Source organism: Lipophrys pholis (assembly GCF_963383615.2).
Source record: "Lipophrys pholis genome assembly, chromosome: 10".
Classification (NCBI taxonomy): domain Eukaryota; kingdom Metazoa; phylum Chordata; class Actinopteri; order Blenniiformes; family Blenniidae; genus Lipophrys; species Lipophrys pholis.
Genome location: NC_137640.1, coordinates 23,367,489 through 23,384,984, shown reverse-complemented (window position 1 = coordinate 23,384,984; position 17,496 = coordinate 23,367,489). Strand labels below are relative to the sequence as shown.

General features: G+C 40.3%; 1 protein-coding gene across 1 annotated transcript; it reads left to right on the top strand.

Annotated features, from left to right (window-relative positions):
• Positions 1-6,907: 6,907 nt before the first annotated feature.
• Positions 6,908-17,000, top strand: LOC308115550 (intraflagellar transport protein 88 homolog; the record flags this gene model as incomplete). The annotated part of the gene is given in 23 exon segments (XM_080473108.1): positions 6,908-6,976; positions 7,132-7,176; positions 7,411-7,474; positions 7,781-7,844; positions 8,152-8,242; positions 8,564-8,668; positions 8,967-9,069; positions 9,374-9,422; positions 9,424-9,712; positions 10,137-10,207; positions 10,339-10,425; positions 10,979-11,078; positions 11,745-11,813; positions 11,975-12,158; positions 13,901-14,009; positions 14,129-14,198; positions 14,200-14,280; positions 14,347-14,462; positions 15,222-15,274; positions 15,366-15,431; positions 15,516-15,622; positions 16,383-16,455; positions 16,948-17,000. Coding segments are annotated over 23 exon segments (2,118 nt in total).
• Positions 17,001-17,496: the final 496 nt, after the last annotated feature.

The window sequence follows — 17,496 nt, the reverse complement described above, 5'->3', positions numbered from 1 at the left end:
GTGAGGTAGTTTGTGATGTCATCACTGTCAAGAAATTCTCAACAACTCTCATGCAGCAAAGGGGAAACCAGTGATTCATTCAAATGGATACTGTCCCAATACGTATTATCTATCAAGTCCTGATCCTTTGCACAAACATCCTTAGTATTTTGGGGGAAAAGGAAAGAAAAACAAAACATGTCACAGTGTCACTCTATCCATTCATCCACCCATCCTCTTTACTGCTTTATCCTGTGCGGTGTCGCAGGGCGCTGGAGACGATCCCAGCTAACTTCAGGCGAGGGGGCGGGGGGTGCACCCTGGATGAGCCATAGGACAAACACACAGACTCACATTCACTCCTCGGGGAAATTTAGGGTCACCAATTGACCTCTTATGCATGTTTTTGAACTGTGGGAGGAAACCGAGAAACCCTTTGGGAGAACATGCAAACTCCGCACAGAAAGGCCCGGCCGGCATTTGAACCCACGACATTCTTGCTGTTGCAAAACACACAGTTCAGCCCCTCTATCCAGTCAACACCAGCTTTCTAATTTGTATTCATCCACTGCTAAGATACATTTTTCATCATGTAATAATCTTTAGTAAAGTCAAATTAACCCCAGTTGGTCTTGAGTGGGCAAAGCCTAGGGCCTTCTTATGCTATTCTCCATGCAGACGGGTTTCTTTTCAAAAACTGTAGCCGCATATAAAACCAGCCTCTGTTCAATGGAGGATTGTTTGTGTGAATACAACACATCTAAAAGATCTGTATCCAATAATAAAAGAGCGGCCGTCGTGCAGTGTTGATAAGGCAGCAGAAATGTAGAACTGTTTGATAGCGTGCCTTCAAAAGGGAAGCCCAACCAGATAATTCCTATCTCTTTTTATCCTCTTTTGCTTAATGCTACAAATTAGTGTGTTCCATAACTTTAAAATACATTTTTTGTTAAGTTTTCAACAAGCTTTAATAGCATTAACTGCTAATAGAAGATGGTCCACTTTTAATGGACGGAAGGAGGAAAAAAAAATAGAAACTATGGCAGCGAGAGCTTACTGTGGGAAAGGAAAGATACACAGAGGATTCCTGTGAGACCATAGCGGAGGGGCTGGAGAGCTTTGGGGAAGTTAGACGAGTCCGTGTCAATCACACGGGCCCGGGTCATGGCTGAGTGGGAGGTGGTGATGGACCAGAGCAGGTTCTTTTTTTTTATCAAGAAAGAGGGCAGACAGGGGACAAGCTTACACAGGCAGGTGGTGAGTGAACCTGTCCAAAAAAAAGAATAATTATAAATTAATGAAGACAGTAAATTATTGAGGTAAAAGGCGACAGAAAATGAGAGGTGGCTGTTGGGGGGGGGGGGGTCTCACAACAAATGGATTTGAGGTGGGAATAACTATTGAAACAAGGAGAAAGACAAAATAATGAATGAGAGGCTGAGAACGTGAGGGAAATTGTAGTTTTTGTGTGTAGAAGCGTGAGACACGGAGGGTGTCACAGGCGATTTGGGGGACACATCGAGACAAGACGGGTGAAACCAAGATTGAACAGAGCAGGGACCGTCTTTGCTGTCATATTCCTCACGGCTGCTCTTGTAAGCCTGATTACTCAATCTGCACCAGCAAAAAGAAAAGAAAAGACTTTCCTGGGTGATTTGTAGCACTAAGCACATACAGGTCTGCCATATGTCTTGAAGTAACATAGAGAGTCAAGATCAAGGCGCAACATAACCGAGATAGAGGACACATTTTTCAGCTAATACAAGGATCGAATCTAAGCCTCACAAGAAAAGAAGATCAATGAAGTGATTTGAGAGGGCTGAGATCTCGCTCCGTCTTCTCCTGCTTTTATTAGAAACAAAGAAAAATGAAAATCACTAAGTCGGTAGCAAGGGGATCCACCGTACCAGGAAGATTAGAGTTGATGAAAAGATAAGGAGTTTTCTAACATAAAGTACAATGTCGAAGAAGCAATAATCACGTTCTTATAAGCAACAAAGCTAACCGTCACAATTACATTTTTTCTTCTTCAGATTATTTTAGATAACTTGTCAGTGTTTTCCTCAGGTCTGCCACTTCAAAAACACATCGACCAATAACACTGTGTGTTACACCAGATTCATAATTAGTCTTGAGGTATTCTCAGAAACAGCACCGACATCTTAAAAAAGGTCTTTGTGCAACCAACTTTTGAAAACTAACAATTGTAGAGCTTCAGCTTCTGTACAAGCCAAGGTAAAATATTAAATCTCTCTCAAAAAAAAGAAAGTGGAGTCACTCTTCTTTTTTTCGAATGGACAACACAATTGTGTTTAACTTCTTTTCAGAAGTTAGCTTCACAGATATTTTAAGCGAACACGAGAAAAAAAAAAAAAAAACGTTGAAATGACAAACATTCATCACCTTCAGTACTGAAACTAAATGATTGAGACAGTCGGCTAATGGGAAGAGGCTAATGAGCCTAATGAAGGCATAAACTGCACAATAACCGTTCCACCAACTACTCTGACCTCACGGCCGATTTAACACACAAAGACATAATACTGGGTGACAGAGTGGCAGATCTGGCCCAAGACCACCCTGCACATTTTTGTTTTTTTCAAGAAAGCCCCTTTTGTGCGTTTTCTTGAATAAAATCCACACGGAGGGCAACCTGCTGCCAGCACTGTTTATGTGCAATGACAATTGCCCTGAAAAGGACAAAAGAGGCAACTGGATGTAGCGGACATTTAATAGAATTAAGGTAACTTGTCTTTGTACAAATCATGTCAGCATTCAGAGATGCCAGCTGCAAATATTAAATTACTTTTAAATTAATATCTCCAACAAGTACTGGCGGTGACTTTGCGGTCTCTCCAGAGTACGCTTTATGGGGGTTTAATCCATAGACTACTAATGTCAGCTGCTTCTGTCCATTCGTAACTTCCTACTCTGTCTTTGTTTCAAGTAACTTTTTATTAATTTCATTCAATTGTTTTGTGTTTCGAGCAAATGAGGTGCTGGCCATGAAATAATTGTTACTTAAATCAATAATCCAGGTAATATTCTAAGTACTTTTTGGATAACCAAAAAACATCTAGGATGGATTCCGGATGTTTGTGTGTTAAGTATTTGCAATATTATTATTTTCAAAGGGACTCAACAATTAACTCTTATTGGTGAGTCTTAAAATATAGTTATCAAGCAGTTACATATATGTTATAAAAAAAGGATGACTAAATTGAATATAAGGTGAAACCAGCTTAAGTTTAATACAAACCTGCAGTGCTTAAGATTAAACAAGAATCTCTATCAAGACGTGCCAAATCATTTGTTAATAATGTAACTAATGTATACAATTATAATACTACATTCATATATGATCATACTACTTGTAGTCCTATGCTCACAGTAAATTAATATTTTTGCATATGACTAACAATGTGTCTATGTCTCCTTTTATGGTAAAGCCCCTTTATGGACACGAATGTATGAGGTACTGAACTCACAACTTTTTGCACCGCAAGTGTTAAGATCTTAACAGATCAAAACTAAATAAAAACATCCCTACCAAAACCAACATATGGGGAAATGTCATGTTCTGAGTGATGACTGACTCAGAAATTCACAATGACTATTAGAAAAACAAAGTGAAGAGGCAGAGTCAACGAGAAAGCATGAAATAATAATACGCAGGAACAGTTGTAGGGAAGGAGAACAAAGTATAGCAATCATTTATGTGGAGAATTGTTGTTGAGTCAACTTCAAGTGGAAAAGAAAAAAACAAGAATACATAAAAGCATTTTATTGTCAAAACAGTAAAAGATCTTCCCTGTGCTAAAGCATGGCAGGTTTCTGGAGCTGACCACCCACTGACTCGCCTCTTGAAAAGGTGCAAACTAAATCACTGAGAAAAAAAAAACCTGATGAAAAGTTACAATCACAATTCTTGCAAACACACACACATACACACACACATACACACACACACACACACACACACACACACACACACACACACACACACACACACACACACACACACACACACACGCTGCAAATGTGGCCAAAATCGAAACAAAAATGTGTTGTGGAGCAAACACACATATCCAGAAACATTAAAAGTGACGTATTTTATCATCTTTCACATCTAATCTGGGAAATGTCCCACACTGACAGGCTATCGCTTTAACTTTCCTGGCAGCTCCTGGGTGAAAACTGACGCTTGCCGGCCTGCTCAGTGTTCCAAATCCTGCCTCCCGGGACTCATTTGTAAACACACATTTTGCAGATTGCTTCACAGACACCCACTCATACCTCTCATACATCTGCAACAAAAAAAACCTTTTTAATTAAAAAATGCATAGACATTTAAAATCGCCCACACTTAACACTCTCCATCACTCTTCTCGTCTCATCTCTCTCTCGCTTTCTCATGCTTCACCCAGGATGTCCGGCTGAGCCTCTCTAAGTCCTCAAAGCAGAAATGTTCCCCTCTTTTCCCTTCTTTTCAGGTCTCTGTTTGCTTGTGGCAGAAGGGTGGGAGCTGACAGCCAATAAAGAGCAGCCTGTTTGTGGTTTCCCCCAATAATGAAAAAGGGGACTGATCCATTCTTTGTTGAGTGGTTTGTTTTTCCTCCTTTCTGTGTACTTTGCTCCAGATTTTGGCCTATTTTAATGTGGTCTTAATAAGAGAGGGGGGGAATGATTTAATAGTATTCATTACCCCAAGCTGCCGGTTGCAGCGTGGCTGTCCATCCAAACTGTTTTCTGCGCACACAGCAGCAGGATGTGGAAGTCTATAAATGTCTGTAAAAACCTAAACAAAGATATAGTGTTTGGAAGTCTTTAATGACTAAAGTCAAGTCAACATATTCATTCAATTAAAAAGATTAATTTCCTCCAGCACGCAGCTGGCAACCATGATTCGCTGCATTGATTGAAAAAAGCATGGGCAAAAGATAGCAGCAGAGATTGGGAAAATGCATTGAAATCTACAGTTGCTGCAAATCAAAGATTCCTCATAAACTTTTTAGGTATATTCATGATTTACTTCTATGAATGGCTTAAAAATACAAATGAAAACAATTTTATTCTGCTGTGTGTACAATGTGCCAATTACTCACTGTGGCAGAGGCACACATTGTGTTGCCCTCTCCACCAAACAATGAACTCCTACAAGTCCTGGGAATTTTTGCGAGATACATAAAACACTTGTGCGGTCCGGCAAAGATTTTAATAATTTGGGGGAAGTTCCGAGTGACTTGCGAAATGGTTCATTTCTGCAAAATCTGCAAAATTGGAAAAAGGTGGGGGGTAAGTGCTAAGTCTACAATGGCACCAGTGGTCAGGGTGCATCCACACGATGAAAAAACAATCTTTTTTCTCCCTGGCCTTCGCCCTAAAAACTTCCACTCCACACCTCACTATAAACACGGCTCAACACGGGGCTTCATGGCATGTAGGACACATGACAGGCCTTTCGGGGTGCTGTGACTCACCAAATACAACAAAAAAGAAGAAGGGACCGTGGGTCTTGTCAATAGTTAGAGTCATATTCATTCATGCAGGTGGAGTTCCCTGCTACGGGTCACAGGATGCGACGCCCAGACACCGCAGAGAACGGCCACAAGCCTGGACACCCGGAAGCACTAATCTGTCATATATATATCTGTTGATTTCAAAATCCTAGTTTTCTAAAGCATCATTTCTGAAGTCCGAAAAATGGAACGTTTACACCGGGTTGAGGAAGACGACGATCTTTACTCGGGTTTTGATGGTCCGACCCTTGACGACGAGGTTACTAAACTAACCTTAAGTGTTGAACGTCACATGTATTCTATTTATTAATCTACACTACAACTGAGTCCACAAAGACAACAGTTCTGTGGTTCAGTTTTATTGACTATGCTCAACAATTTGTGTAAATTAAATTACTCTGCCAAGAATTTAGACGGTGTAGTAGTGGTTTATGGAAGCCCTTAAAGGACATGATTAAATACATTTTATTTTGTCAGTTTTGCCGTCATAACGAATTAATTTCAGTGTTTTCTGTCGAGATTTGGGGTTATTTTTCCTCATTATCTGATGAAACAAAGTGTGTTCTCTCAATGTTAAAGAAAGGAATCATCTCATTAAGATATATCTTAAACTGTGGCGTAGTTTAACTGACAGCCATTCAACGGCTGGGTGTTCACATTCACGCCCAGGGGCAAGTTAGAGTCACCAAATAACCTCACATGCATGTTTTTTTGGACTGCGAGACGCAAAAGCATTGGGAGGAGATGAAAACTCCCCACAGGAAAGCCTGGCCACTACTTGAACCCGTGACTTTGCTGCTGTGAGGCGAGAGCATTAACCACTGATCCGCTGTGCAGCCCTCCTCTAATGGCTCCACAGTCCCAAATGCAGTCGTTTGAGGTTAACAGTGTCACTTTTGTGAAGCACTTTGTGACCATTGTCTGCGAAAAGCGCTGTATAAATAAAGTTTACTTACTTAGAGTGTGAGGTTAATGGTGTGAATGTAAGTTTTTGACTGGCCATCTCCAGAGTGTCAACTGGGACAGTCCAGTTACATGGACGTAAGAATTAAGACTTCCTTTTAATCCTTTCCCAGTGTTGCTTTGTGAGACGATCTGTTCCTTTGGTCTGTCAAAAGGTTTCATTTGACTGAATTGTGATGTTTTCTAAGTTTAAAGCTGATGATGACACTTTTCTGAAACACATTGCATTGATAATGAAAAGTGATTATTGTCACATTTAAAGGATCTGGACAATGATGTTGGCTTTCAGCAAGCTGTGCAGTCCATTAATAGAGGAAGACGTCCGGTATGTACTAGTGCTATACTCAGTTTGTGTGCAGTAAAGGTATATGCATTGTGCATAGAAAAAGTGATGATTGGCTAGGTAAACTAATACTCGTATAACTATCATACCTTGAATTATCTAGATGAATGCCATTCGTCCTGGTACCATCAACGGACCTCGACCTTCAACGACTTCCTTTGGAGTAAGTATGGTGAGAAACGTTTGACGATTTGATTCCTAAAAATGTATGAAAAATGTTTTTCTTTTTTTCCTTCAGTCAACAAGTTCTCTGGTAAAAAAAAAAAAAAAGCAGTAGGAAGGAAGCAGGTGTTCACTATTCTTAACCTTTACATTCTTGTTTCACAGTCTCGGATGGCCACGTCCACATCCAGACCAGTGACAGCTGTGCAGGTGAGGGACATGAAATTACCTTTTAAATGTGCAGTCATATATTATCTTTTTTTTTTTTTTTTTGGTTTTTATGTTTAGTGGTTCTAACTTTTATCATCCCCAGGGCTCTTCACAAATACTGCTTGTTTTTGTGTTTGTCAACAACATAGTGAAAATGATCGCACATATTCCAAGTTATCACTGAAAATCTTAAATTCTTGAAACAATATTTTTCAATATTTTCAAATTTGACAGATTGGAGCAACTCGGCCAATGACTGCTGTCACAGCTGCAGGTTACACCTCCTCCAGGATCCGCGGTAAGTGTAAAGAGGTCTTTAGTTAAACTGTATATCGTAGCGAGTTTAGTGAATCTTGATATTTTATGTTTCAAATCAACTGACCGCCAGATGCTGGTTCAGGGGGAGAGTTTGTGTTTTGTCGACGTTATCTTGAATGGATGTAGTCACAGAGATAATACTGTATATGGTGCAATGGTCGAGACTTTTTTTTTTTTTTTTTCTCGATTCTTTGGTGAAAACCGGTGTGTTTTTCTACTTTCTAAAACTTTCTACATTTAAGATGTATTCCTGTCATGGTGACAACCGCCATGTTTGTTTTCTCAGGCTCTAATTTTGACCCTCTGGGCTGGTCCAGAGGCGCCACGCCTCCGCCTGAAGCAGAGAACATGTAAGTTGTCTTCAGTTGAACTGGTGCCTTTCATAGTGAGGGAAAAGACCACTCTGCAGAAATGTTTAGATGATGATCTAAGCAAAATATTACTTTCCAGTTTAACTAGAAATATAATTATAATATTTTTTTTTTTTCTTCTTCAGTTGTGTGCATGCCTAGTGTTGTTTGACCTTAAGGTCTAACCCAGATGAGTTACTGTTATTGGTTCTTTTTGTTGTTGGTGAGGGTTTTCAAGCAATCATTACCAGGAGGAGAAAAGTCCGGCACATTTATGCAATAATTGTTCAATATTTACATCTTAAAGGCCTGAAGAGAAGCTCAAGCTCCTGGAGATGAAAGTAATGGACCTGTTACAAGAGAGCGCCATTGCACACGGCAAAGGAGCCTCAGAGCTGGTCAGTTCTCGTTCTTAAACAAGTTCATTCACAGTATTGTCTCTGTAAACCGTGGTCGACAATCAGCAGCTGATACTGTACAAATTGAGTATATCCTCAAGAACCTGTAAACGTCGGTTTACCATCCCGTGTATTTTTTGGCATAAGTGTTAGAGTTAGAGCAATATTGCAGCAGCTTCAGTTATTAATTCCTCAACCAAACTTGAAAGTGCTTTCTCATGGAACCTTGTTGAACAAAGTGTTTCCAACATCTCCTGTTGTTTGTGGTGACATTGTCACCATTTCATCACTGTTGTGTGTATTTGTGACGTGTTTCGGCAGGCCCTTCAAAAAGATAAAGAGGCAAGGAGGGAGGAGAGAGCGTTGGCCAAACCGAGGGAGCAATCCGCCAACATGAGGAAAATCTGTTCGCCTCTTAAATTTTCTGTAAGTCTGTCTAAATACAACTGTTTCAAAATCTGCACGCGTTTCCCAATCCACCTTCCTTGTGTTTTTTTTTTTTTTTGTGTCGTGTCTTCATTGCTTGTTTGCTCGCGTCACGTCAACCTGCTGAGGCGGATAGACGTCCTCTTCTGTGTCTCATTCTCTCAGACGTTTCCTCTCAACTGCTTTCAAAACATTTTTAGATTACAGATCCCGATGTTTCTGGAGTTAGTTTTTCTTAATCACTGCTTGTTTTTATGATTAATTTATAAAAAAAATAAATAAATTCACTCCTTACCAGGTTTTACTGAACCTCGCCAACCAGTACGAAAACAACAAAATGTACACCGAGGCTCTGAAAACCTACCAGACCATCGTGAAGGACAAGACGTTCGAAAATGCAGGTGAGCAGACCACTTAGCGTTACAGTCATCGCAGAACTGTTTAGAATCCCCAACCTCTCATGAATACAATCTCATCCTTGTTTTATTGCGGTAAATGTATTTAATCCCTGACACAGCGCATTCCCAGAAACAGACCCTGATCCCTAAACTGATCTTGGAGGGTCATCGATGGATGTTTTGTGTCAGGATATTCTTCTTCATTCTATCACCAATGCATGGAAATGTCTTGAAATAACACAAAGATATGTCTATATCTCGAAATTGATAGAATGTTGTGCGTCTTTCCGTCAAACTGCTTTTTAAGGTCGGCTGACGGTCAACCAGGGAAACATCTACTTCAAACAGAAGCAATACCCTCAAGCTCTACAGGATGGCACTGGACCAGATCTCCGGTGCTCACAAAGAGATCCGGATGAAGATCCTGCAGAACACCGGAGCGGTTTTGAATAAAATGGGCCGGTACTCGGACGCCAAAACGTCTTACCTGGAAATCATGAGTGAGAGTCCCAACGTCCACGTCGGCTACAACCTGATCATCTGCTCCTGTGCCGTCGGTGACAGAGAGATGATGAAGGAGGCCTTCCGAAAGCTCATCTCTGTCCCTCTGCGCATCAATGATGAAGACAAGGACATCCCATCTAATGTGAGCATTTCACGGATACTTATGAACTGTAACAAAGTGTAAACTGTTAACGATCATGTTTTATCGGTGGCTTTTTCAAATCAAAATGAATTAGATAATCTGTTTTCTAAAAATACTTAGAGTTTCCTATAAGATTATTAATTCCTACATTTCCAATGGATTATTTCCATGATCGAACATTTAAAGAAAGTTTTTGGAGCGAACTATAGATTATCCAAAAGCTCCTCTGTACCGTTTTGCGAAATGGTTTATTGTCATTGTCATTAAGAGCACAACTCATTCAGAGTTGTTGTCTTTCAACGTCACCGTAAAGCAGAAAGACCGTTCTGATGATTTGAAGAGTTTCCAAAGGTTCTTAGCCATGAAGTTCTGATAATGATTGACGATGCCATTAACAGTCGCTTCAACCTCGAACCCTTTTCAGGATGACGCCGGCACGGACATCGTCACCGAGGCCTCTAAGAACGACGAGCTTCACCAGATGGAGAGAGATCTGTAAGGAAAACCTTCATGCAAGTCAAGCACCGTTCACATCACAAACACATGAGCCTTGTCTTGTGTCAGGGAGTCTCTCACTCCTCTGTTGGATCATCTCTTCTCCTTGGTTTCCTTTATGCTGTATACAGAGAAATGCAGGCTGAGAAGTACATCATGTCTGCAGCCAAGCTCATTGCTCCAGTCATTGATACTTCGTTCGCTACTCAACTTGACTGGTTTGTTGCTTTTTCTTCCTTCTCTCATAATAAATTGGAATTACACTATTTATGCCAGGGGTGCCAACTCGAGCTGAGTCGTCTGTGATGCTGCCGTGAGGGATAGCGACCTTATTACAACCAAACTTGCCTCAAACTTTGTAAAAGCAAGAGGCTGCGAAACAAGTTATGTATTTTCTGGGGGGACATTTCACTGTATTTTGCATCATTAAAATTAAAATTGGCTTCATGTTGATATTGCAGTACATTTTTTGGTACTAATTGTTCCGAGACATTTTAAAAACATAATCTCTGCTTCACAACACATAAATACTTCACAGTGTATATCTAAATGTTAATAAGGCAGTATTTTATCAGCTGTATGTGGCCCCTGAGCTGAAATGAATTATGCTTTTCCAGAGTTTTTGGCAACGTTCCCATAGCTTGCATTATCAATGGAAACTATTTTAAATGTATTTAATTCTACAGTTACTGCATATTTTGCCATCAGATGATCCAACACAATGCAGGTCATTTACATTTATTTTGTCTTTTGTTGTTGTGATGGTTTCAGGTGTATAGACATGGTGAAGACCTCTCAGTATTATGAGCTTGCCAACGAGTTGGAGACCAACAAGGCCCTCACCTATTTCAAACAGAATGACTTCGACCGGGTAAGTGTGTTGGTCTCACCAGCGTAAAGGCAAATGCCGGTTTAAACATTTGTGATCATTTCCACAAAACTCCAAAACTTCAGCGATGACCTGCGTTCGCTCAAGCTTGTTAAAGTTGCATTTGTTAGCCTTCGCTGGTAGTTTGTCGACATACTAACATTCAACATTGTCACAAAATCTCCTGTTTATAATGCACTTATAATGACATGACAACCATCTAAACTTAATATATGCCTTTACTTTTTAGAAAGAAAATCTATCCAGAGCAATGGTTTGAAAGTTTTAGGCTACAATGTTTTGTTAGTTAGTTTTTTTTTTTTTTTAAATATTGTTGTTTTTTTTGTATTCTTATTAATTTTTGAGAAATTCAGATTATTGTCCAATTTACTAAATTTTCCTAAGTGGTTCCGTTGCTGGTCTTTTTCCACCCAAAGCATTCAGTTTTGTCACTTATTGAATATATTCTAGTTGTTACTACTATAGAAAATGATAACAAGATGAGCAATAACAACTATTTATTTTGAAAGAAGCGTGTTTTTGTGGGGGTTTTTTCCGAATATATTTCTCCTGGTTTTATGTACTGGTAAAATTAGCTCGTACTTTAAGGGGTCCTATTGTGTAAAATTCACTTTTATTATGTGTTATCAGGCTGAGAATTAACTGAAGACATGTGTGAAGAATGACAGCACAGTGAAGAGTGCTGCAGTCACAAACCTTTCTGCCCTTTATCTTATGGTAAGAGTGTCTTAAATGCAAAATATTTCACCTCCAAACTCCAAACATATGAGGCGCTACATGTCTTAGATGCCACAATTGCTCAATCTTTCCTGTACATATTGGTAACATCATAGTAGTTATCTCTACTTCTCCTCTTACCTTTCTTTTTCTCATTCTAGAAAAAAGACTATGACCAAGCTGAACGATATGCCAATATCGCCATCAGTGCTGATCGTTACAATGCTGCCGCCCTTACCAGCATGGGCAATGTGCATCTTGAAAAGGACCATGAAAAGGCTGCAGAGTTCTACAAGGAAGCACTGAGGAATGATTCCTGCTGCACTGAGGCTCTCTATAACCTGGGTATTGGCTGGTTTTTTTTTTTAGTTTTTTTTTTTTAATCTTATCACATAACAGTATTGATTAATTCCACAGTTACATTAAAGTCAAATTAAAAACTAGATATCGATATATCTCCGACTAAAGACACAATAACTAGTGACACAGTGGTTCAAAGAACAAGTCAGAAGTCCAGTCATCGCTGCTGTTAGTCACTATTGTCATCAGAGTCAAGACTGACAGAGAAAAGTTTCATGTTTATGATTAATAGCAAACAAATGATATCCCATGATGATCATCGAAGATAATAATGATCCAAAGTGTTTTGAAACTAACCTTGAGCTTCAATTATCCTCTGACGACAGTCAGATGAGACAGCTGCAGGAAGCTGGCGCTAAGCAAAAAAGGACAGGGAAGCATTTTCTTGTAAAACATTTGGTCATGTTGGCTTATTTTAAAAAATAAAATAAAACGAGACCAACATTTGCCATCGTATGATACTATAGACAAGTTCAATTGCATAATGACGATAACTAAGTATAGAAACTTTGTTTAAACGTTCCTTCACTACTTATTGTTCACCTCTTGTTGTGGACTTAATTTTTGGTGAAAGTACTCGTATTGATGGAAAAGTTAATAAAAAAAAAAAGTACAGGTTCCAAAATGAACTCAGTCAAAACATTAACACAAATGTTTCGATTTATTGATTCACAGTGGATGAATTAAAAAAATGTTTTTTTTAAATAGATGCTCATGTAACGTGGAGATACCTGAAAAATGGAACTAAATACAGTGATAAGTACTTTGTTTCATGCCACCTCTCGTTCAGTGACGTGCGGTGAGGTTCATGGCTGGTGAGGCACTGACTTCATCACAGTCAGATTTACAAACATATGAACCCTAAAGAGTATCTTATTCACCATTTGATTGGCAGCAGTTAATGGGTTATGTTTAAAAGCTCATACCAGCATTCTTTACACATACAAACTGTAGCACACAAAAAAGCACATTTAATAAAAAAAAACATTACTATGGACTTACCTTTACTTATAAATGAAGTCCATGCACCGCTCCTTCTGAACAAAAGCATCGCTAACTTGTTTATAGAAGGTTAGAAAACTGTTTTATTTTAGATATGTAATCCTCCATGTTAAAAGTAAATCCAGGCGAGAGGAAAAAATAAACGATCGCTGCCGCTGCACTTGACTTGCTAACTGTAGCTTGTTGTCACTTATTCTGCAGCCGAAGAGTCGCAAGAAGGATCCCTGGGATCACTAGCGCCCTCTACCATGAGGCAGGAGAACTGCGTGCCTCACCCAGTGCGTCTTCGCAGCCGTTTTATGATTGCTCAGCACAAGAAACACGTTACACACATACAGTTGTTGACAAAATACACTGTACATTATATACCTCAGTTAACGAAACTATGGAAATTTATAATATAATTCATATAGCAAAAGTGTTTGAACATTTTAACAGCGACATACAGAGAGATAGCAATCCATGGTGAGGCTCAGCTGGCTGCTGCCTCAGCGCAAGTCTCTTCTCAGTATTTGAACGGTAAATGTGAAAATTCAGCGATTTTGAATAAAAATAATCTAAAACTGGTGAAGTTAAATGGAAAATAACTTTATAGTATAATCACTGGATACATATAACAATTTAATAAATTTTTTTTCTTTTTACATTTTTTTTCTTTCCATGATGGCAGGTGAGGCACTGCCTCACCTGCCTCCCCTGACTGCACGTCACTGCTCTCGTTCCAGGTTTAGCGTTTAAGAAACTGGATTGTCTGGAGGAAGCTCTGGACTGCTTCCTGAAGCTACACACCATTCTGAGGAACAGTACACAAGTGATGTACCAGCTGGCCAACCTGTATCCTACCGATGACTGAAAATATCTGTGTGTCACAGTTAGAACCACTTTTGTTCATTTTGAGCGCCCATTCACATTTTCAAACTGGCTCCTGGTTATCTTTGACCCTTTGATCTCAGCTATGAGCGTCTGGGGGATCCTCAACGGGCGATTGACTGGCTGAAGAAGGTCAGCAGCGTAACCCCTACAAGACCCCCACGTCCTGGCAAAACTGGGAAAGCTGCATGACAATGAGGGAGACCAAGCCCTAGCTTTCCAGTACTACTGCGAGGTATGAGAAGCGTATGTTTTTGTGCTTTTAAATTGACCCGCTTAACATTTTTGGCTTTAATGTCAGTCCTTTAGGTTATTCCCCTCCAACATCGAAGTCATTGAGTGGCTTGGGGCTTTCTACATGGACAAGCGGTTCTACGAGAGGGCAGTCCAGTACTTTGAAAAAGCCACACTCATCCAGTAAGTGACCGCTCCGACTCACGGAAGATGACTGCATAGATACGCATACATCTTCTGTACTGCTTCATCCAACTCAGGGGTGTGACGGGCTTGAGCCAGTCCCAGCTTAATATAGATGAAGGTCGGCTACATTAGGTCACAGCACAGAGACAGACACACACAAACACTCATATTCACACCTAATGGAAATAATCTCTAATGCACCTTTTTGTTTCATTATTATGACTGAGAGGAAACCAGAGCACCTGCGTGGAACTAGGGACCTTTTCATTATGAGACCAAAGTGCTGAGCACCACACCACTGTAGCCTACATACACATATACATATACACATACTTCATTGATCCTGGAGTGAATTAAAATTGTCTCTGCCAATCTTACATTCACAAATTAAAGTACATTCCGAAGAAAAATCAAATGCACTATAACATTAAATACACTTAAAACTGCTTACCGAAATACAGGGTTCACAAAAAGAGTGATATGAAAAATACTAAAAAGTAGATATTTGAATAATAATACACTAAACAACAGACATGAATTTAACACTAGATTAAATATGCTAAAATTACACCGGCAACTTTCTTATGCAACTTTTCAGTCATGTTTCTATCATCCAGAATATATCCATGACATTATGTCATTTTCTTTTATGTTTGTCTCGCTTGATTAATTAACACTCGCTCTGCGGTAAAAGACTTCTATTATTTTCTCTGCATGCTCACAGTTACTGAATTTCTTTGTGCTTGTGTTCCTCAGACCACGGCAGGTGAAGTGGCAACTCTTGGTGGCGAGCTCCTACAGAAGAAGTGGTGAGAAAAACGCTTGTTTTCACAGGAGTGGAAAAGAAAAACAGACTCATTAAACCTAAGTTAATGTTCTGACTTTCCTTTTTCATCACAGGATGCTACAAGAAAGCGTTGGAGACCTACAAGGACATTCACCGGAGGTTTCCAGAAAATGTGGAATGTAAGTTATTGTGTTTGTGTCACACGTTTGCCTCAGTGAGAGTGCAAAGAAAGTGAACTAGGTGTGCGCGTGTTCATGTTTCAGGCCTGCATTTCCTGCTGAGGCTGTGCACAGACATGAGACTGAAAGAAGTCGAAGAATACGCCTCAAAGCTCAAGAAGGTGGAGAAAAGGAAAAAGATCAGAAAAGAGGTATTGCTGTCATTGCTGTCATTGCTGTCGTACATGCTATGTCAGTTGTTTTGTCTATGGACTTGATGGGTCGTCAACACTTTTGTTGGACGTGCATTCACCCTTTGGAAACTACAACGGGCACTTGGTAGAGCGCTTATCTTTGCCAACGACACATTTGTTTACATGGCAACCGACGCTGATCTCCTTCGATCTCTTTCATGATGTGCCCCTCCTAGCCGCTTTATATGGGACATTTTTTTCGCTGTTTTTGGGGGAATTTATTCGGAAACGGTTAGCCATTAACATCCCAAAATCTATTGGATTGGTCCTTGGATGATGGCAAATCATCTCTGAAGATTTGAGACAATTTGGGTTAATAGTTTTTGCGACAAGTTGTTAAAATACAAACATGCTGTACGCACACACACACACACACACCAATAAATAGATAAATAAATAAATATACGCAAATAAAACCATCATCTTCCCGGTCACTATATGCAATAAAACTGAGTTACAAATAATGCTTATATTGATAATGTATGATCCACCTGTGATCTACAACTGGAGGTTGTCTGAGGCGATACAAGTTTCAGGGACGGTGAGATGTAGAGTAACAGCGCTGTGTGCAGATATTCATCACAGACTAGAACCGATCAGGAGGATGACTCCGGAAAAATCCAAACCAGCTACACTTAAACCCCTTGGAACAAAGAAACAGTCTGACATAGAATGAAAGACTTAAGACATTTCCCTGAACTTTCCTGTCTTCCTGCAGAGCGAAGAGTCAGAAAGAGAAGGCAGCGCAGGATGTCGAAGCGAAGGCAGAGTGAGGAGAGCAAGCAATGCTGGTAAGTCAGGAGTCACCATGGCAATATAAGGCTGTCGCAATTCAATATAATCTCTACACATTTGTATGGTTCTTTTCGTTTCCTTCTGTTTCTTCTGTGTCTCCCTCCTCCAACACACTAACCCGCCCACAAGTCAATATGGCAAAACACCATGAAGTCAAAGCTTGGTTTGATGGACTGGATGAGTTTTAATCCTCATTGTTAAGTTATTGTGATACCACGGTTATCTTTTTTTTTTAAATATCGTGACAGACCTACCTGTAATTTAGATTTGATTACGTCAGTTAAATAAAAATGGACTGATCATAATCCAATAAAAAAGTACTGCAATAGTCAAGTCACCTTAAACTGTGATAAGTAAGTGAACCTTTTTAGTTACACCAAATGAACTGCTGGTTAAAGAAGAAATGTAAACATCAATAATGTGAAACATGTATTGAGTATTTTTGAATGAAGTCGCGACTCAGGACGTATTCCTGGTGTGTTTTCCAGGAGACAGCGGACACAGTGGGAACAGCGGCGCAGCACTGGAAAAACGTACCTGAGGGCCAGCATAAGGTCACCTGGTTCCTGGTTCCAATGAGCCCTACGAGGCCAGCAGCCCAAAGCAGCTGGGTAAGGGAGCGGCACTGGCAGCAACGCTGATATCTCAGCTCGAGTCTCAGTGTTGTGTTGTTTCGGCTACTCTAAAGAATTATTATTCGTAATTTTTTTTCCAATCTCGCATGAACGAGGGGACCGCAGCCGGTCTTGGTGCCGTGCTGAGAGGAAGTTCGCCGGAGACACTCGGAGCGAGGAGCCGCAGAGCGCACAAACGAAGCGAACCACCCGCAGGTGTGTCAGGGGGGAAGGATCCGGAGCTGGTGCGAGCTGTGGATCCTCACAGTACTGCCCCCCTCAATGGTCGCCACCTGGCGGCCGACCCGGCTTGTCTGGGTGCTCGGCGTAGAAGACCGAGATAAGCGTCTTGTCCAGGATAAGCCGACGGGGAAGCCAGGAGCACTCCTCCGGCCCGTACCCCTCCCAGTCTACCAGATACTG